This window comes from Bos indicus x Bos taurus, chromosome 20 (genome assembly GCF_003369695.1).
Source record: "Bos indicus x Bos taurus breed Angus x Brahman F1 hybrid chromosome 20, Bos_hybrid_MaternalHap_v2.0, whole genome shotgun sequence".
Lineage (NCBI taxonomy): Eukaryota > Metazoa > Chordata > Mammalia > Artiodactyla > Bovidae > Bos > Bos indicus x Bos taurus.
Genome location: NC_040095.1, coordinates 4,035,158 through 4,055,884, shown reverse-complemented (window position 1 = coordinate 4,055,884; position 20,727 = coordinate 4,035,158). Strand labels below are relative to the sequence as shown.

Genomic DNA, 20,727 nt, shown 5'->3' with positions numbered 1-20,727 from the left:
AAACAGGGTCATATACAAACAATATTTTTCTTCTGCTGCTGCTGCTGCTAAGTCGCTTCAGTCATGTCCGACTCTGCAACCCCATAGAGGGCAGCCCACCAGGCTCCCCCATCCCTGGGATTCTCCAGGCAAGAACACTGAAGTGGGTTGCCATTTCCTTCTCCAATGCATGAAAGTGAAAAGTGAAAGTGAAGTCGCTCAGTTGTGTCCGACTCTTCATGACCCCATGGACTGCAGCCCCCCAGGCTCCTCCATCCATGGGATTTTCCAGGCAAGAGTACTGGAATGGGGTGCCATTGCCTTCTCTGATTTTTTCTTCTGGTCCACAGCAAACATGAACCGAATGTCAATACCCGAAGAGGCTCTGTGTTAAAGATGCTAAGATACTATCTAAAATGGACTTGGCAGGGGACATTCCTGGCAGTCCTATGATTGAGACTCCAGGCTTCCACTGCAGGGGGCGTGAGTTCAATCCCTGCTTGGGGAACTAAGATACTAAGATCCCACAAACCGTGTGGCACAGCCAATAAATAAAGGAAGGAGAAGACACAGGCATGGTGAGGGATGTCGGGTAGGACCTATGGGAGAGGCTATAGCGGGGTAGGGCTGACCCTGGGCAAAGGCAGGGAAGGTAATAGCTATAATGCCCAACACCTCCAGACACCATGAGCCAAACCTCAGTCCTGTGTGAAACTGATGGAGATCCACACCCTCTTTCCCAGACACGGGTGGTTTATGCAGACCCTTTATGGCAGATCTCTAAAGCATAGGTGCTGGGTGAATGTTTTGCAAGTTGTTAGACTGATTTTTTATGCACTGGGGGGAGTGGGGAGTGCTGCCTGTATTTTGCTTTCAGAGGCCTCTTCCCTGCCTGATGCATCCAAGAAGGAACAGAGGGGGCAGAGACGGGTGACGTGGGTGACTGCTCGCCTGGAGAATAATGGCGTGCACAGAACAGACAGTTTCCCAGCTAGCTGAGGCAGACAGCAGTGGGGTGGATTGATGCGAGGAGGCAGGTGTGCCCCCCTGGGACCCAGAGCGAGGGGTGTAGTTGGCTTCACAGGGTCCCGGAGCCAGCAACAGAATGATCCTCCAGAAGCCCCCAAGCCACGTGTCACATGGCCAGAAACTCTCCGAACAAGCTCCCTTTCCTGCCAACCCCTCTGGACCAGCTTCCTCTGCTGGCCCGTTGACCTACATGCCCCTTCAGTCCTGAGGTGAAGTGCCCTTCCCCGTGTCCAGGCAGTGGAGTTTGGGTACCGATTCTAGTGTCTGAGAGAGAGCACCTGAGTGTCAGTGTCTGGGGTCAGAGTCCACCCCCGAGCCTGCCGTCTGTGGCCCGAAGGGTGGAGCGTGGGCCGGGCTGTGTGTGGGGAATTTGACTGGGTCATCGATTTGCCCATTGCAGCTGCGCTCAAGGCTTCTGACCTTGACTTCCGGGGTTTGACAGACCTGGGCTCACATCTCAGTTTGCCGTCTCAGTCTCAGCTTGGTGTCCCGCTCTGTTTCTGAGCCTCAGTTTCCCCGTCGTCATGTTGAGAATGAAAGCGCTTTCCCCGCATCCCCCGTGACAGTTCGCTGAGCGGTGCCTGGCTCAGTAAGCAGGAGCAGTCACCTGCTGTCACTCTGCCCAGATGGGACCTGCCCAAAGTGACATCATTAAGGGAACATTTGAGGTGGGGTTGGATCCCAGGGCGCCCTGGCCCAGAGCCTGTATTCCCTCCACTCTTCTGTTCTAACTCAACTTTCTTACTTCTCCCAGAACTTAAAAGTGAGGTTTCCTCCCCGCCTCGCCATAATAGGTATTAACTGGAGGTTTACTGTGACATAAAGCTGCCTGAGACTCCACTCCCAAAACAAAGTCGTCTAGAAGCAGGGCTTAAGGGAGCTTTAAAGAGTTCCAGATGGGCAGCTGGAGTGGGAGAGTTCTGAAATTCCAGAGGGGCCTGCCCTGCCTCCAACCCCATACCTGCCTGATTGGGGGAAACTGGAAGAAGTCAAGGCAGGACCCCATCCGCCAAAGTGGGCTGATCCCAAGGACCAGGCAGGAGGAGGCCGCCCGCATGGGACCTCAGCACCCTGAAGTCGGTGATTTCATGACTCACCCCACCCCCACTCCTGGCTGGGAGTAGCCTTGGCTTTTTCAGACAGCTTGGCTCAGAGCATAGGGGACAGTCGATCTTTCGTGAAGGAGCAGCTCGGCCAGTGTGGTGTAATGGAAACAGCAGAGGACTCGGTCAGGAGACTTGGGACCCAGCCACCTCTGCTGTGTGGCCGTGGGCACACCCCTTAACCCCGCTGTGCCCACATTTCTTCATCAGTAGCATGGGGGTGGCGATAGTAGAAACAGCTGGCATTGCTGGGATGTTGCCCACTCAGCCTCAAGATAAAATGACTTGTTTAATCCTCTTGTCAAGGTTATCAAATCATACAGATGAAGAAACCCAGGCTCAGAGAGGTTCAGGCATCTGCCCAAGGTCACACAGCCGGTGAGCATTAGAGCTTGGATTTGAAGCTGGGCGGTACCACCGGGGTCCACAGCCTCATCCACTCTGCTGGCCTGTGCGCCCCTCGTGAGTCACTACTTCACAAGGCCCCTCTGGAGTTAAAAGTGATGACGTGTGTCCGGAAGAGGCAAATCCATACAGATAGAAAGCAGATTAGTGGTTGCCAGGAGCCAGGGGGAGAGAGAGAGGAGGAGAGCCTGCTAATGGGTACTGGGTGTCTTTCGGGGGTGATGAAATTGTTCTGGAATTAGATAGTGGTAATTGTTGCACAACCTTGTAAATAGACTAAAAACCACTGAATTGAACACTTTAAAAGGGTGAATTTTATGGTATGTGAAGTATATCTCAATTCCTTTTTGTAGAAAAGTGATGATATGTGCGAGAGCAGTTTCTGGGCTGTCAAGCCCTCAGCAAATGTCAGCTGTTGGGATTATTGATGGGCATGGGTTGCTGTTAGGAACTGGCATGAAGATTAGAGCAGGAGATGATGCCAGTTTAATAGAGTGGTTAGGATCCTGGGCTTTGATCCAAATGCTGCCACTTCCTGGCCATGAGACCTTGTTTTAGTCAGAAGTGTTTTGGTTATGGATGACAGAAACCTAGTCTGTATGGATTATTCAAAAAGAACATTGATTAGCTAAAGGGAACTGAGAAGACTGAGGGTGCTTGGCTTCAGGTCTGCCTGGATCTAGGGGCACAGTGTCAGTGAGGACCTGCCTTCCTCTGGTTCTCGGCCTGCTCTGTGTCCAGACAGGGTGTTGACTGTATGGTGGTGGCCATACAGTTCCCAGCTTATCGAACAACTCAGCTCAGTGACTTCAGGGAAAAACAGAACACCCCAGCGGTTTCAGCACAAGTCTTAGGGGTTCATCCTGGGTGTCTGGCCAGGAAGAGCCCAGGAAGTGGAGGAATCCTACCACATCCATGCTTGTTGACTGGCAGAGGAGTAGAAGATCCCCCAGAAGAGGTCAGAGACTTGCTGCCAGAGAAGAGAAGATAACCTGTGGGTGACACAACAGTAATTGCCCCCTCTGGTGGGGGCAGGACACTCAGGCAGAGGGGAAGGTCTGCACAGAGGCCACCAGGGTGGAAGGAAGGAGCATGACTCAGACTCCTCTGTGGGAAAAGAGACTCACAGTTCCCAGCAAGAAGGGCCCCTCTGGCACTTTCTGGGGACAGTCACGCCCACTGCTGCTGCTTGACATCTGACCATACGACTTGTGTGAGGGTGTCAGCGGGAGAGCCCTGGGCTTGGAGTGAAAGGCCTGGTGCCGTCCCAGTCCTCTGTCTGACCCTCTGTGTGGCCTTGGGCAGGCCCCTCAGCCTCTCTGAACCTCCCTTTCTGCCCTCATCTGAGCCTCTCTGGAGAATCTCGCAGAGTGTAACAGAGAGCTGGCCTCAGAGCAGGGCACTGGGCGGGGACAAGAGAGCCCGGAGAGCCCGAAGGGCCCAGGGCGGAGCCTTGAGGAAGTGTGGTTGGTGAGCAATGTAATTTTTTTTGAGCAGTGTAATTTTTGAACTGTGGTGTTGGAGAAGACTCTTGAGAGTCCCTTGGTCTGCAAGGAGATCCAACCAGTCTGTCCTAAAGATCAGTCCTGGGTGTTCATTGGAAGGATTGATGTTGAAGCTGAAACTTCAATACTTTGTCCACCTGATGTGAAGAGCTGACTCATTGGAAAAGACCCTGATGCTGGGAAAGATTGAGGGCAGGAGGAGAAGGGGATGACAGAGGATGAGATGGTTGGATGGCATCACTGACTCAATGGACATGGGTTTGGGTGGACTCCAGGAGTTGGTGATGGACAGGGAGGCCTGGCGTGCTGCGGTTCATGGGGTCGCAAAGAGTTGGACACGACTGAGCGACTGAACTGAACTGAGCAATGTAATAACAAACAGTATTGGTGGCTGTTTACTAAAACATGCTAGCTGCCTGATTTATGCATCATTTCATATAGTCTTTGGGCCTCCCCAGTGGCTCGGTGGTAAAGAATCTGCCTGCAAGGCAGGAGATGCAGGTTGGACCCTGAGTCGGAAAGATCCCCTGGAGAAGGGCATGGCAGTGCACTCCAGTATTCTTGCCTGGAGAATCCCATGGACAGAGGAGCCTGGTGGGCTGCAGTCCATGGGGTCGAGAAGAGTTAGACATGACTGAAGCGAGTAAGTGCACACACACGTACATTAAGTCCTCACTTACAGGCATAAAGTCAGATGGGGGAAGGGAAGCTCAGAGAGGCAAAAATCATGTGCCTAGAAGGCAGCGTGGGTGGGATTCAGCCCTAGGGGTGGCTGAGTCTGAAGCCTGTGCTCCTAAGTGCTGCACCCCCACCTCCTGGAGGCCCAGGATTGCCTTTGAGTCTGTCTCCTCATAGAGTTCTGCCCTTTGAAGAGAGCTGCTCTTTGAAGGCCCACGTAGCACCTCCTTGTGAGATTCAGGTAGCATCTGTCCTGCGGAGGGCTGCTCTGAGCAGGACGCGGCCCCTCACAGACAGACCCTGAGTGTATGATGGATCTGTGCCTTGCGACCTTTGCCCTCTGAGTTTTCCCGAGAGTTCATTGCATCCTCAAGGCCGAGATGGTCGTCCCTGGAACCAAGGGTTCCCTCATGGAGGGCACACTTAAAGGTTTGCTGAGCCAGACTCCAGTTACTGCCTGTCCCTGCGTCCTCTGTCCTAGCCAGGGAACTCAGGCAGGGCTTGCTTCCTGGAGGAGGTGGCAGCTGAGCAGAGTCTTGACTATGAGTAAGGAGTTGCCTCACCGACAGGGTGGGGGAGGTCATCCCACACAGAGGACATCATGAGTGCAAAGATGCAGAAGCGTGAGAGAGCAGGACTGTTAGCTTGGCATCTTGCAGAATTCCCGTGGCGCACGAGCCAGCCGGTCAGCCTGCCAGGCAGGGAGCTGGCGAGAGAAGCCCTGACTGCTTGTGTCCTGTAAGCAGGAGCCCTCCACACTGTGGGGACGGCTTCTGGGCATGGGTGCTTTCAGCGGGGTCTGTTTCCCAAACGTAGCACGTCACAGAGCTGAAGGCAGGCTGCTACATCTTGGTCTGAGCCTTTTGTTTCTCCCCAGAGAAGGGAACTCAGACCCGGAGACGAGAGAGGCTGTCCAGTGTCGCATGGCAAGCATCGCTTGTTTCCACTCTCTGTTGAGATAGGACAGCCCCTGACGCACTTCATGAGCCCTGGGAACTGCCGGAAGCCCCTAGGCTGCACCACAGAAGCCACGGGGAGGGAGTGTTTTCTCCCGTCTTTTCTGGAGCAGGTGTAGGAGGGGCACAGCTGAAGCTATCGCTCCGCAGGCAGGCCTCGCCCAGTTGGGAAGACTTCCCGGCGAGCTCGTAGCCAACACTTGGCCTGGGATTCCACCAAGCATCTTTACCCAGATACTGTCTTTGCTGGCTCCTCAGACACACTTTCTTTCCCCAGACATTATCTTCTGAAATTGGGGTGTTATACACACCAGCATATCTGTTCCCTTGTGTCTGAAAACCATTGCCATATTGATGGTGTAGAGCTGAGGACATGTAAGCGTTACCTTTCTTCTCACAGCATCTGTGGGAGAATTGATTCCAGGACCTCTCCCTTTCACCCTCCAACAGACACCAAGATCCAAAGATGCCCAAGTCCCTTGTATTAAATATTGTGCATGCGTACTCAGTCACTAAGTCGTGTCTGATTCTGTGGTCCCCATGAGACTGTAGCCCACCAGGCTCCTCTGTCTATGAGATTTTCCAAGCAAGAATACTCGCTCTAGTGAGTTGTCATTTCCTCCTCCAGGGGATCTTCCTGAGCCAGAGTCACACCTGCATCTCCTGCATTAGCTGGTGGATTCTTTACCACTAGTGCCACCTGGGAAGCGCATTAAATAGTGTAGCATTTGCATATAGCCTACACACATTCTCCTGTATAGCTTTAAATCATCTCTAGGTTACTTATACCTAACACGGTGTCAATGCTATGTAAATAAAAGGTAAATGCTATGTAAATGGTTGCCAACCGTAGTAGAATCAAGTTTGCCTTTTCTAGAACTTTCTGAAAGTTTTTTTCCCTCAAATATTTTTGATCTGCCATTGGTTGAATCTGCAAGTAGGGGACCTGAGGGTATGGAGGGCCAACTGCAATTCTTTATTTGGAAAACAGAAAGAGGGAAGGTTGTATTGGTTGATTGCATCTAAGGCCCAAACCGGGGCCTGCTAGCACCACCTGGAAAATAATGTCTCCATTTCTAGACAGCGGCTGACAAGCCAGTTAACCAGTTCTTCATTCATTTGTTCGTCCATTATTCATTCATTCTTTGCACATATATATCCCAAGGGTCTACTATGTACCAGAGAGGAGGTGATGGGGAAGGGGGTGGGCCAGAGGGCCGCCCAGTAAGGGAGTCAGGCTGAGAACATGCTGCCCTGACTGAGAAGGGGCCGTAAGAAGGAGAGAAGTGGGGCTGGGGACAGACAGGACGGACAGCGGGCTCCAGTGGAGACCAGGACATGCCGACATTTAGCAAAGCAAGGTCGTCGAGGGGACAGGATCCCCAGAGGCAACCAGCAACACACCATCTGTGGTAACTGTAGTCGACGGTAACTGCAGTGAGACAGCTGTTTGCAAGGAGAGGCGATCAGAGCCTGGGAGCTGATTTGCTTTGGGTCTTAGCGTGTCCTGCCCCGAGAACCACATGGCTCCCTGCCAGCCTGCAGCTGCCCGTGACGGTCACCTGGGCCCTTGCACACTGCCTGCCCTGGCTCTCCTGGGACACGGGGCCTTTGTCCCAGTGCGGTAGTGCACCCCTCCAAGTCCAGTCTGCCGCTAACACAAACCACGTGTGGACCTCCACGCCAGCCTCCACGATGTTTTCCTTGGACGGCCCATTTCCTCTCCCTCCACCACAAGCTGCGTCCTGAAAACTGCTGATGGAGTGTTCTCCCGTTCCCTTGTGATGTGGCTGCTTGACGTGGCTCCCTCTCCCTTCCCACCCCCGAGACTGACTCACTTTCCTCCGGGGTTTCCAGTCCTCCTCACTCTCAGCACCGCTTCCTTTCATTCTCTGAGGGGCGGGGCATGGATGTCCAGTCTCCAAGGACACCGTCTGCCGTCGGACTTGCCTGGCATGCCTCTGGTCCTGCTGCTGCAGGCCGCCTGGGGTCCCCACAGAGGGTCTGGGATGCTGCCCGTGTCTGCTTCAAAGCCTCTGGGGCCAAGTGTGACAGCTCCCTGGCTAGAAGTAGCTTGTGGCCTGTGAACCCCAACACACTGAGACCTAAAGCCAAATAGCTCCCAGGCTTTGCTCGCCTCTCCTGGCGAATAGCCGTCATACAGATTGCAGTTACCACTGATGGGATAATAAAGAAAATGAAATAAAACTGGAGTGGGTTGCCTTTCCTTCTCCAGAAATAAAACTGCTGCTGCTATCGCTTCAGTCGTGTCCGACTCTGCGCGACCCCATAGACGGCAGCCCACCAGGCTCTGCCGTCCCTGGGATTCTCCAGGCAAGAACACTGGAGTGGGTTGCCATTTCCTTCTCCAGTGCATGAAAGTGAAAAGTGAAAGTGAAGTCGCTCAGTCACGTTTGACTCTTAGCGACGCCATAGACTGCAGCCCACCAGGCTCCTCCGTCCATGGGATTTTCCAGGCAAGAGTACTGGAATGGGGTGCCATTGCCTTCTCCGATAGATATGGCTAAAAGAGGAGAATGAGTATTATAGTCCAGCCCTGTGCTATCCAATATAGTAGCCACTAGTCATGTGAGGCTACTTAAATTTAAGTTAATTAAAATTGAATAAAATTAAAAGGTTAGTTCCTCCATCCAGTGAAGGTTCCACCTCCAATACAGGAGCTCCCTTTCAAGTGCTTAATAGCAATCCAAGGCCAATGACTACTGTAAGGGACACCACAGATGTAGAACATTTCTATCATCATAGAAAATTCTACTAGAAAGCCCAGCTCTGGCCACTGTGGGGACCTTGATAGTGGGAGGAGTTTGGCCAACCTTAAAACACAGCCTCATGGTGGAATATTATTCAGACCTAAGAAGGAAGGAAATTGCAGTGCATACTACAATATAGATGAGACTTGAAGATATTATTCTAAGTGAAATAAGCCAGACACAAAGGACAGATATTTACATATGGTTCCTAGAATAGTCAGATGTAAAGTCAGAGATAAAAAGTAGAGTGGTGGTTGTCACAGTCTGGAGAAGAGGAATGTGGAGTTCGTGTTTAATGGACATAGAGCTTCAATGTGGAATGATGAAGAGGCTCTGAAGATGGAGGGTGGCAGTGGTTGTACAACAATGTACTTAATGCCACTTAATTGTATACTTAAAATAGTTGAAATGATCAATTTCATGTTATGTATGCTTAACCCCAAAATACAGTCTTATAAAATACTGATAATTATTCCCAGATGATTCTCAGAACAGCATTCTTTGTGGGCAGAGTGCAAGGAGGGGCCTTCCTTGTTGGGCACCTGGTGCGCCCCCGTGTCCAGCTCACATGCAGAATCATTTACAAAACCCCCCTGCCCAGCAGGCCGCATCCGTCGGTCTGCAAATGGTGACTCCGACTCACTGGGCTAGGTCTCTGGCCAGGGACACACAGCTGGCATGAAGAAACATCAGGATTAAACCCCGGGGCTGTCTGGTCCTCAGGGATAATGTCTGTGGTTAGACTTTGCAACATTAAACCCGAGACTACTGCTTCAAATTAATAATACCTGCCTCAAATTAATACCACTTGGGGAGACACTTCAGCTCTTTGAGCTCCACTTATGTGGGTAAAAGCAAGTCAGGACAGAGGATGAATAACTTCCTGACCGAGCGGTGAAGACCACAGGGCAACGCAGCAGTGGGCTGGGCCGCTGAGCCTGCGTGCGCACTCAGACAGAAGCGCAGCAGAAGCCTCGACGAGTGCACACAGGCAGGGTGTGGTTGATGGGTTACCAGGGCATACCTTCTAAGAAAATGTTCCCCTGTATTCCAACATTGTCTTCACAAGTAAAATTGAGAGGAAGAAAAGAAGATGCGTAAGTGCTAAGTCCCTTCCGTTGGGTCTGACTCTGTGTGCCCCTGGGGTCTGCAGCCCACCAGGCTCCTCTGTACACAGGATTCTCCAGGGCAGGATGCTGGAGTGAGCTGCCATGCCCTCCTCCAGGAAAAAAAGGATAGCGTAAATACAAAACTTAAACAGTGCCAGAAAGACTCTGCAGCTGAGCTTGACTAATCACTCTGCATTTAAACAGAAAGCATACTCCACCTGTGCATGGAACATGAAACTTAGCCTGGCTGATTTTTCATGTTCATGTGACGCTCTGAAGCTGCCTAAGAGAGTGGTCTGAGGGGAAAAGAAGAGGATTTAGGCTAAGATATCTGAACTGGCTGTACCTCCACTTAGCTGTGTGACCTCAGGCAGGTCACTGTGTCCTTCTGCTCTGTAGCTTCTCCATCTGTGACTTGGGGGTTGTGCACTGATTTCATAGAATTATTCTGAAGGACAGATGAATCCAGGTGTCTGAGAAGGCTTGTTAGCTGTAAACTGTCAAACCAACATTCATAGTCATTCATTTCAGTTCAGTTCGGTCACTCAGTCATGTCCGACTCTTTGCAACCCCATGGACTGCAGCACACCAGGCCTCCCTGTCCATCACCAACTCCCGGAGTTCACCCAGACTCACATCCATTGAGTCAGTGATGCCATCCAGCCATCTCATCCTCTGTCGTCCCCTTTTCCTCCTGCCCCCAATAACTCCCAGCATCAGTCTTTTCCAATGAGTCAACTTTTCGCATGAGGTGGCCAAAGTACTGGAGTTTCAGCTTTAGTATCATTCCTTCCAAAGAAATCCCAGGGCTGATCTCCTTCAGAATGGACTGGTTGGATCTCCTTGCAGTCCAAGGCTCTCAAGAGTCTTCTCCAACACCACAGTTCAAAAGCATCAATTCTCCGGCGCTCAGCTTTCTTCACAGTCCAACTATCACATCCATACATGACCACTGGAAAAACCATAGCCTTGACTAGACAGACCTTTGTTGGCAAAGTAATGTCTCTGCTTTTTAATATGCTATCTAGGTTGGTCATAACTTTCCTTCCAAGGAGTAAGCGTCTTTTAATGTCATGGCTGCAATCACCATCCGCAGTGATTTTGGAGCCCCCAAAAATAAAGTCTGATGCTGTTTTTCCCATCTATTTCCCATGAAGTGATGGGACCGGATGCCATGATCTTCGTTTTCTGAATGTTGAGCTTTAAGCCAACTTTTTCACTCTCCTCTTTCACTTTCATCAAGAGGCTTTTTAGTTCCTCTTCACTTTCTGCCATAAGGATGGTGTCATCTGCATATCTGAGATTATTGATATTTCTCCCGGCAGTCTTGATTCCAGCTTGTGCTTCTTCCAGCCCAGCGTTTCTCGTGATGTACTCTGCATATAAGTTAAATAAGCAGGGTGAAAATATACAGCCTTGATGTACTCCTTTTCCTATTTGGAGCCAGTCTGTTGTTCCATGTCCACTTCTAACTGTTGCTTCCTGACCTGCATATAGGTTTCTCAAGAGGCAGGTCAGGTGGTCTGGGATTCCTATCTCTCAGAATTCTCCACAGTTTATTGTGATCCACACAGTCAAAGGCTTTGTCATAGTCAATAAAACAGAAATAGATGTTTTTCTGGAAGTCTCTTGCTTTTTCCATGATCCAGCAGATGTTGGCAATTTGATCTCTGGTTCCTCTGCCTTTTCTAAAACCATTACTAATTATTATTTATTATTAGTAATGCAGTGGCTCAGTGGTAAAGAATCCTCCTACAATGCAGGAGTCACAGGAAATGCAGGTTTCATCCCTGGGTCAGAAAGATCCCCTAGAGAAGGGCATGGCAACCCACTCCAGTTTTCCTGCCTGGAGAATCCCAGGGACAGAGGAGCCTGGCGGGCTGCAGTCCACAGGGTCACAAAGAGTCGGACACGACTGAAGTGACTTAGTGCACACACTCATGCATTAGTAAATTGAATATTATTAATCAGGGATGCATTGCAAATATCTTCGCAAATAAGCTGCCCGTATTTCCAGACTTCATTTACGTGCATTCATTGGCTTAGCCAATTTTTATTGCATGCCTACTATGTGTCAGCATTGAAAAACTCTTGGATTAAAAAGGGAAGCCTGCCTTTCCAGCAAGTCCTTTCCAGATGCTGGTAAGCCACAGTTCCCCATCACTGCACAGCATAGCACAGAGTAAGGGCCAGTTGGCAATCACAAATAAAACCACAGCCTCATGGGCAGCCCTTCAGGGTTGTCAGCCAAGCTGAGGGTGACCACCCCCTACCCAGGGGTGTCACACTGAACAGTACTAAGGAGGCAAGGCGCTCTTAAATGACCCTGTTTCCTGAATACTGGGGAGCAATCCTTTTTAATTACTGCTGTAGCATCTCAGAGGCAGGTGATACAATGGCAGAAAAGCCATGGGCTTCTGTCTGTGTCCCTGCCCCTTGCTGGCTGCAGGCCCATGGTGGATTTCTTCACTCTGGACTTCAGTTCCCTACATGATAATGTCCGTCTCTTGAAGGGGTATTCTGCAGGTTTTGTGAGAGGATGTGTCCGAAGAATCTAACTGGGCTTGGCATGTATACATGTTTCTCTGCTCTCCCACTTCAGGCCTCTCCTCCGTCCCCCTGCACCATATCTGTGCTTATTTTCCCCAGGCTATTCAAAGCTGCTTTCATGCTATCAGAGGCACTCATCTTTTTTTTAATCACAGTATAGTTGATTCACCAACTTCCCTAGTAGCTCTGTGGGTAAAGAATCAGCCTGCAGCGCAGGAGACCCAGGTTTGATCCCTGGATTGGGAAGATTCCCCTGGAGGAGGAAATGGCAACCCATTCCAGTTTTCCTGCCTGGAGAATCCCATGGGGAGAGGAGCCTGGTGAGCTACAGCCCATGGGGTCGCAGAGTCGGACACGGCTGAGCGCCTAAACCACCACCATGTAGATGATTCACAGGGCTATGTTAGTTTTAGGTGTACAACATATGATTCAGGATTTTTGTAGATTATACTTCACTATAGTTTTACAAGATAATGGCTGTAATTCTCTGTGTTGTACCATATATTCTTGTTGCTTATCTGTGTTATATATAGTAGTGGTATCTGTTAATCCTGCACCCCTAATTAGCCCCTCCCTCCTTGCCTTTCTCGCTTGGTAACTGCAAGTTTGCTTTCTGTGTCTCTGAGTCTGATTCTGTTTTGCATATACATTTATTTGTATTATTTTTTAGATTCCACATACAAGTGGCACCCCACTCCAGTACTCTTGCCTGGAAAATCCCGTGGATGGAGAAGCCTGGCGGGCTGCAGTCCATGGGTTCGCTAAGAGTCAGAAACGACTGAGCGACTTCACTTTCACTTTTCACTTTCATACATTGGAGAAGGAAATGGCAACCCACTCCAGTGTTCTTACCTGGAGAATCCCAGGAACGGGGGAGCCTGGTGGGCTGCCGTCTATGGGGTCGCACAGAGTCGGACACGACTGAAGCGACTTAGCAGCAGCAGCAGCAGCAGCACAAGTGATATTGTTAATATATAATATTTGTCTTTCTCTGACTTATTTCACTAAGCATAATATTCTCTGGGTGCATCCATGTTGCTGCAGATAGCAGAATTTCGTTCTTTATGGCTGAATACTATTCCACTGTGTCTGTGTGTGTTATATGTGTATATATGCACCCACACACCCCACGCCATCCTAATCCAGTCATCTCTTGACGGGCCCTTGGGTTGTTCCTTGTCTTCGTTACTGTAAGTAGTGCTGCTGTGAATGTTGGGGTGCATGTATCTTTTCAAATTAACGTCTCCATTCTTTTCAGATATATGCCCAGGAGTGGAATTGCTAGGTCATATGGTAGTTCTTTTTTAGTTTCTTGAGGAGCCTCCAGACCATTTTCCATAGTGGCCGTACCAATTTACATTCCCACCAGCAGTGCACAAAAGTTCCCTTTTTCCACATCCAGAGGGACACATCTGAAGATCCAGGGTGACTTTCTCCTTGAGGCAAAATGATGGACAGGTTTCTCACATTCGGCCACCACTGTGGGAGGTTCAGGACTCCGTTTTCTTCTCCTTGAATCCTGGGCCTGCATACTAATCAGACTGGCTTAAAATGGTCTGCTATGAGGCATACAGCAGACACAGGTGGACACGCGGGTGGGAGGGGAGGGTGGGACGAACTGAGTGGTGCCAACATATATACACGCCCACATGTGAAGCAGGTGGTGAGAAGCGGCTGCACAGCACAGGGAGCTCAACTCGCCGCTCTGTGAACCTAGAAGGGTGGGAAGGGCTATATGTGTACTTAGAGCTGATCCACTTCATTGTACAACAGAAACTAGCACATCATAAAGCAGTTACATCCAATTTTTTTAAAAAAGATACGATGCTATGACAGACAGCCTCACTGTACACGCGGTTTACTTCTCGCTTGGGAAATAAAGATTGTCCACAGAGGTTGCTGGGGGCCCTGGGCCCTCGCTCTAGGTCCCTTGCTGACAGAAAAGCCACACTATGGAGCATGGTTGTCACATGGCAGGCAGAACTGGAGAGGGATGGGTAAAGTACCACTCCTAGCTCTTCTCCCCGAAGTGAGCCATGTCCCTTCTGCTCACCTTGAATTTGCCGCATCTTATTTCAGGGGGGTGGGGAGGTAGGAATCTACCACGTGCTGAAAGGAAGAACCAGAAATCTGGTGACAGCATTAATGACCACCACACCCCAGCTTTAATCTGTAAAACAATGCTGGCAGTGGGTACCATTATGGTCAACTAAGGATGAGACGCAAGATATCACAAATAACAGATCCTGATGATTGTGTATATCCGATCAGATACTTCACATTAATTCCTTAAAATATCAGGGATGCATTTGCTGTTATCAGAAGACATGAAAGGTTTTTGTTTGGGGTGTTCCATCCCTCTTCTTCCTCTGTGCCCGCAGCAGTCTGTACTACCTCTCAAGATGCTTCCTACACCACCCGTCAATGATCAGTTTACTTTTCAGTCTCTCCCTAGACTCTGAGTTGCTTCATTGCTGCACCCCATGTGCCTGACTCAGAGCTAGGAACGGAGCTGAGCCAGCCAGGGCAATTTTTCCTGCGGCAGGAGTGTGTCATGACCTCACAGGTGGAGACCTAACCAGATTAACTGAGTCTCCATGGTTTGAGCACCACCTGGCAATTCTTAGGAAACAGGATGACCTGCCATCCGTGGAATTTGGGGGGCTCTAGTGGGCGTTGTTCATGCTTCAGGTCCTGTGACTAGAGCCCACGGGAAAACTGAGATTGGTCTCTCCCAGCCCTGAGCCTGCACCAGGCTGCCAGTTGCGGATCTAGAGAATTGTTTGTATGGAGATCCTAGGTCTGGTTGACTTTGTCTTCCGCTAGTTTGGGTTTTTGGAACACTGAGCAAAGTGAGCTTTTCTCTATCAAATCACATAGTTCACGTAATTCCTGTAAACTGTCAGAGACGCTTTTATCATTTAAAGGCTTTCATTTTGTTATTCTTCCCATTTAGATGCAGATGTTGGACAAATTTCCCATGGAAGGAGGACAGAAGGACCCCAAACAGCGGATCATTCCCTTTCTCCCCGGTGAGTGAGACTCGTGCTCTCAGATGGGGCCTCTAGGCTCTCATACAGCCCTTGGATCGCTCCCCTCTTTGTCCCTGTCCATTGTCCCGGTGACCAGACCTCAGTCTTTTGTAGAACTCAGTGCTTAAGAATACGGGTTTTGGAGTTAGATGCTACGCCATTTACTAGCTGCGTGACCTTAGGCAAGACACTTCGCCTCTAGGATCCTCAGTTTCTCCCATCTCTGGGAGTAGGGACTTCCCTGGCCGCCCAATGTTTAAGACTCTATGCTTCCACCGCAGGAGGCACGGGTTCAATCCCTGGTTGGGGAACTAAGATTCCACGTGCCACGTGGCAAGGCCTTCCAAAATAAATTAATAACAAAATAAAAGGAATAATTCGAGCTCATGTGGTCTGTGTAGTGAGTGGCACCTATTTTAACAGCTTCTGTTAAAATATTTGTTTTCTGTTGTGCATAACAAATTACTACCCATTTAGCAGCTTAAAATAACACCCGTTTATTATCTCACAGCTCTGCTGGTCTGAAGTCCAGGCAGGCTCAGCCTGCTTCTCTGTTTAGCATTTTAGAAGACCAAAGTCAGGGTCTTGCCTGGGCTGGACAGTTACCTGGAGGATTTAGGGAAGAATCTCTCCCAACCTCATCTAGGTTGTTGGCAGAACTCGGTTCCTTGCAGCTCTAGAACCTAGATGCCTGTTTCCTTCCTGGCTGTCCGCTTCGAACTCAGCTTCCAGAGGCTGCCTGTATTCCTCATCCACCTTCAGGCTGGCAACAGGGCATGGAATCTCTCCTGGGCTCGGAATCGCTCTGACTTCCCCCGCCTGCCTCCAATGGGGAACGTTGTCTGCGTTTAAAGCCTCATGGGATTACCTTGTACCCACTTGGCTAATCCAGGATAATCTCCTTCGCTTGAAATGAACTGAGGCATATCATGTAACATGATCCCAGGCGGGAGCTCCCACTCTGTTGACAGGTGCTGAGATTGAGAAGAGATATCTTCGGGAGCCATTTAAGAAATTCTGCCTGCCTGCCTGCCTGCCTACCACAGCCACCAAGCACCTTTTAAGGGCCAGGCTCAATGCAGCCATCGCTGGTTCCTGCTCTCAGTACATCCCCCCCAAAATTTTTTTACCCAAGAAATAGCATCAGGGCTTCAACTCAAAAAAATGAGCTACCCAAACCAGTGTTATAGCTTCCAATAATAATAGCTACCATTAGATATCTGCTGTGGGCCAGTCACTGGGCCAGGTGCTTTCGTTAGCTCATTTAGTCCTTAGAACAACCCAGCAGGGCAGACATTACTATGCCCATTTCACAGATGAGGAAATGAAGACTGAGAGAAATTATGATCTCTTGCACAAATGGCAGAGCTGGGATTCAGACACAGGTGTGGCAGGCTCTAAAATTTATGCCTGAAAGTCACACACCGCAGGCTCAAATCCCAGTGTCCCTAATCATCCAGTCTGTTCTCTTGGGTAAGTTAGGTAAGCACACAGAGTTTCATTTCTACACTTGCACATTGGAGATCATAATGGTACATAAATGATGAAGTTGTTCTGAGGATTAGGTAAGTGCCTGGTGTGTAGCTAGCAACAAGTAAGCACTTACTACTACCCTTCTGTACAGATGATCAGCAGATTGACAATCAACCTAAATCACAAATATTTGGAGCTAGACTGGCCCTTAGACTTCCCTGATGGCTCAGATGGTAAAGCGTCTGCCTACAATGAGGGAGACCCAGGTTCAATCCCTGGGTCAGGAAGATCTGCTGGAGAAGGAAATGGCACCCCATTCCAGTACTCTTGCCTGGAAAATCCCATGGACGGAGGAGCCTGGTAGGCTACAGTCCCTGGGGTTGCAAAGAGTCGAACACGACTGAGTGACTTCACTTTCCTGGCCCTTCAGTCTTTTTCATTTTGAGGGGACAGGGGGGCAAGCACCAAGATGGGGAGACTCTGAGTCACCCAGGAGCTCGTTCTCCCCTCTCCCATTCCAAGATCCTGCTATCAGCATATCATTGTGTTCTTTCAAATATTGTCATTGTTGAGTGAGTTTAGAGACAGGGTAGATGTATTTGCTCGGAGAAGGCGATGGCAACCCACTCCAGTACTCTTGCTTGGAAAATCCAATGGGTGGAGGAGCCTGGTAGGCTGCAGTCCATGGGGTCGCTAAGAGTTGGACACGACTGAGCGACTTCACTTTCACTTTTCACTTTCATGCATTGGAGATGGAAATGGCAACCCACTCCAGTGTTCTTGCCTGGAGAATCCCAGGGACGGGGGAGCCTGGTGGGCTGCCATCTGTGGGGTCGCAAAGAGTCGGACACGACTGAAGCGACTTAGCAGCAGCAGCAGATGTATTTGCCAGGCCCCCATTTACTGGGAGCATCGTTTACCTAAAAAAATTAATGTTTTTAGTTCTTCCATGGGGAAAGAACACTGGAATTTTCCTCTATTGGAGATAACCCAGTGTGCCAGCTGCAGGAGTCAAATCTCAGCACCCAAAGCGTGTGCTTTGGAGTCCAGTGGACCAAGTCCTGTGATCTCAAGCAGACAACATCTCCCACCACTGAGCCCCAGTTTCCTCATCTGTAAAATGGAACAGTGACCCCTGCTTCATAAGCTTCTCTCCCTGGCACATAGAAGGTTCTCAGTAAAGGCAGAAACAGAGTCCGGGGACATTCTTTTGGAATTTCGGGGTATTTCGTATCATGGAATCCTGCTTAAGTGATCCATCTGGATATTCAAGTTGAAATGGGCTCTGAATGTATATTTTTCTTCAAGACAGGAAAGGAAAGCCGTGAGTTAGAACTCTGCTGGATGAAAGGCAAAACCAGCTCTGGAAAAACTTCCCCGAACAGGGAAGAACTTGAGCCGACCCTCTCCCCAGCCCCTGAAAGCTTTTGTGGTTACGTAATCCTTATCCACCCACGAGTGCATGGAGATGCCGTTCTCAGGGACTCGGCTCCATTGTCCCTGCTCAGGAGACCCACTTGCAGCTTGGAGAGGTCCTGCTGGGCCCCAGGACCCCTGGAGCATCCTTTACCAGCCCACCTCTTAGCTTTTCCTCTAGGCCAAGGCCAAGGGCAGGGACTGGTGGGAGAAACGTCCCCCACTCCGAGGGGTCAGTTTTCTGCCAAGACTGCCGCGTCAGCAGAACAAAAGCAAGTTTCTTGTTAGCACAAAGGCGGGGGAGGGGAGGGGAGAACAGGCCTGTGCAATTTTCCATCCCAGCAAGAGCTGGGGAAAGCCAACTTGGCAGAGGATGTGGCTTGAAAAATAAGAATTACAGTTTGGCCTTTCTCCACTGTGGAAAACAAAAGCTTGCTCGTTCCCACCAAAGGCTCTTCTCTTCTCTGAGGACCCTTTCCATTCCAGCAAGGCTGGCCTGCCTGGGAGGGCTGGGTGCAGGCTCGCTTGCCTTCTTTCCCCACAACTCACACAGAAACACCTGGACACAGGTGCGGGCCGGGGGTGCGGCCCTCCCAGCCTTTTGCCCAGAGGCACCAGCCAAGGGGGTGCTGGCCACGCAGTTCTGCCCCCAAGCCTGAGCAGCACTCCAGCTCTGCTGGGGGTAAATGATAAGGGAGCCTGTCGGTGACAGGTCTTAAGAAACCAAGCTGGGAGTTGAAGAAAAGACGTGTGCCCTTCCTAGTGGGGAGTCAGGCAGTGCCCTGTAACTTTTTTTTTTTTTTTTTTCAAGTAATTACCCTTTTTTAAGCACCTAGCAAGGGCCAAGCCCAATGCCCGTGAGTCTTGGAGATTACTAAGACATGGGGGCGGTTCTCCCTTTTTGCAGATGAAGAGACTGAGGCTCCAGCAGGTAAATGCATTTTCCAAGGCAGCGCAGGAAGGAAGAGGACCCCCTGGGATTGGCCCGGGGGGGCCTTGCTCGTCACCCCAGAGCCTCTGTGTGTCTCCCCGGCACATGCTAATCCTGCCATGGGGCTTCCTGCCTCCTGTGTTGTGCAGGGGCCCTGACATGAGCCCAGAGACTGGTCCCACTGAGGCCACACAGGGAAAGGAGAGACACTGCTGTGTCACACCCCAGGAGACACGAAGGCACCTGAGTTCTCTGTCCTCTCCCAGCCTCTGCAGGACAGGCCTCAGGCAGATTCTCTTGGGTGGTGGTGGCTCCGAGGCGGCCTGTGCTGTTCCCACGGGCCAGGGCTAGCACCACGGCCACTGTAAGTCGCAGCCTTCTCAGCCAAGCCTGTACACCCAACTCTGCCCACTTCCTCTGATTTTATAGAAGGGGAAATTATACTAAACGGAGAGCAAAATGTTTTTGATAGGGACTCCTCCCATTTTGAGAAATGGATTAGAGGCAGGAAGCGTTTGCCCTGTGGGATTTCTCTCTTTTTTTTTTAAAGGCTTAGGACTCTCCTAGAGTTTGTGATCTTCAGGTGGTCCCACCCGTGAGGGTGGTGATTTGATTATCACAGTGACTAGGAAACAGGAAGGCCAGCGGCCTTCTCTGGATTGGAGGCCAAGGATGCAAGCCTCCTGCAGGGCAGGGGCCCTATTCCCCTACTGGGAAACATCGACTGTCAAGTGTAGAAAAGGCAGGCCCCCAGCACCCTGCACACATGGGGCTCACGCAGAGCCTGCGCCTCAGGAGTAAATGAGGGAATGCCATCAGTTCTAGGGAGACCAGGTTGTAAACCCCTTCTCACTTCCTGCGTAATTTCCTTTCTTTGTTTTAAATGACATGAATGTTTTTGATAGCACAAGTAATCAATGTTTAGGGTAGGGACTTTGGGGAAAGTATAAAGAAGAACACAAGAAAGCTTTGTCTTCCACCCTCAGAAACAAGCACTTTGAACCGTGATGCATTTTCCTCTAGATTTTTTCTAACAGGCGTGGTATATCAGAAATTTGACTGATTCATCAGAATTAAGCCCGTCACCACTATAAAGAAAGGAGATCTTCGTTATTAAGAAATATATGTTTCATCTCCTTGTGGGTTTTTTTTAATTGATGGAAATGAACAAAGAAAGGATGACTATTAGGTCTATCATATCTACCTAATTTCCTAATTGTGCCCTTTTGCCCAAGAGCAAGCTGTCCGACTATTTTACATGTGACATTAAGCATATGGCCTCTTTGGGTGCACATCTCCTGAGCACCTTAGATTGCAAATCTTCAAAAGTCAAGAGGCTGTTTTCCGTTATCCCTTCCGATTCTGTCCTATGACGAAATTCTTTATGGACCTTTCCTGCCGTCTTGTCCCTGCTCACCCAAGCGTGACCCAGGCAGACAGCAGTCCCTCCAGTGCCATCTCTCCTCCCCCTGCCAGCTTCGTGACCCAAATTTGTCTCCATGACCTGCCTCCTCGGACCAGAAGTAGGTGAAGTTCTCAGTAGGTCTCCTCGCTCTGCTGTCTGGAGGGCTGTGGCCTGCCTGTGCTGTCCTCTTTGAGCCCTGGAGACCCCCTGGTCGCCCTGAGTAAGCATGGCGTGGGGGCTTGTCCCCGTCTCCCCCTCCTTGCTGTCTTATTTCTGATTTTGCCTGCCCCCTGTCTGTGTGGTGTGGCCACACTGTCTGGATCTTTCAGTGCGTGAACCTTGCCACCATCTCCCCGTGAGAAGTGGCAAATCAGAGGGAACCCAC

At 50.2% G+C, this 20,727-nt stretch overlaps 1 protein-coding gene across 3 annotated transcripts in view; it reads left to right on the top strand.

The window, feature by feature from the left end:
- Positions 1 to 20,727, top strand: part of SH3PXD2B (SH3 and PX domains 2B) — a 121,989-nt gene that overhangs the window by 36,104 nt on the left and 65,158 nt on the right. For all 3 annotated transcript variants that reach the window (XM_027520491.1, XM_027520489.1, XM_027520490.1), the window contains exon 3: positions 15,042 to 15,117. In XM_027520491.1, coding sequence (XP_027376292.1) covers positions 15,042 to 15,117 — 76 coding nt within the window. The remainder of the gene's footprint in view (positions 1 to 15,041; positions 15,118 to 20,727) is intronic.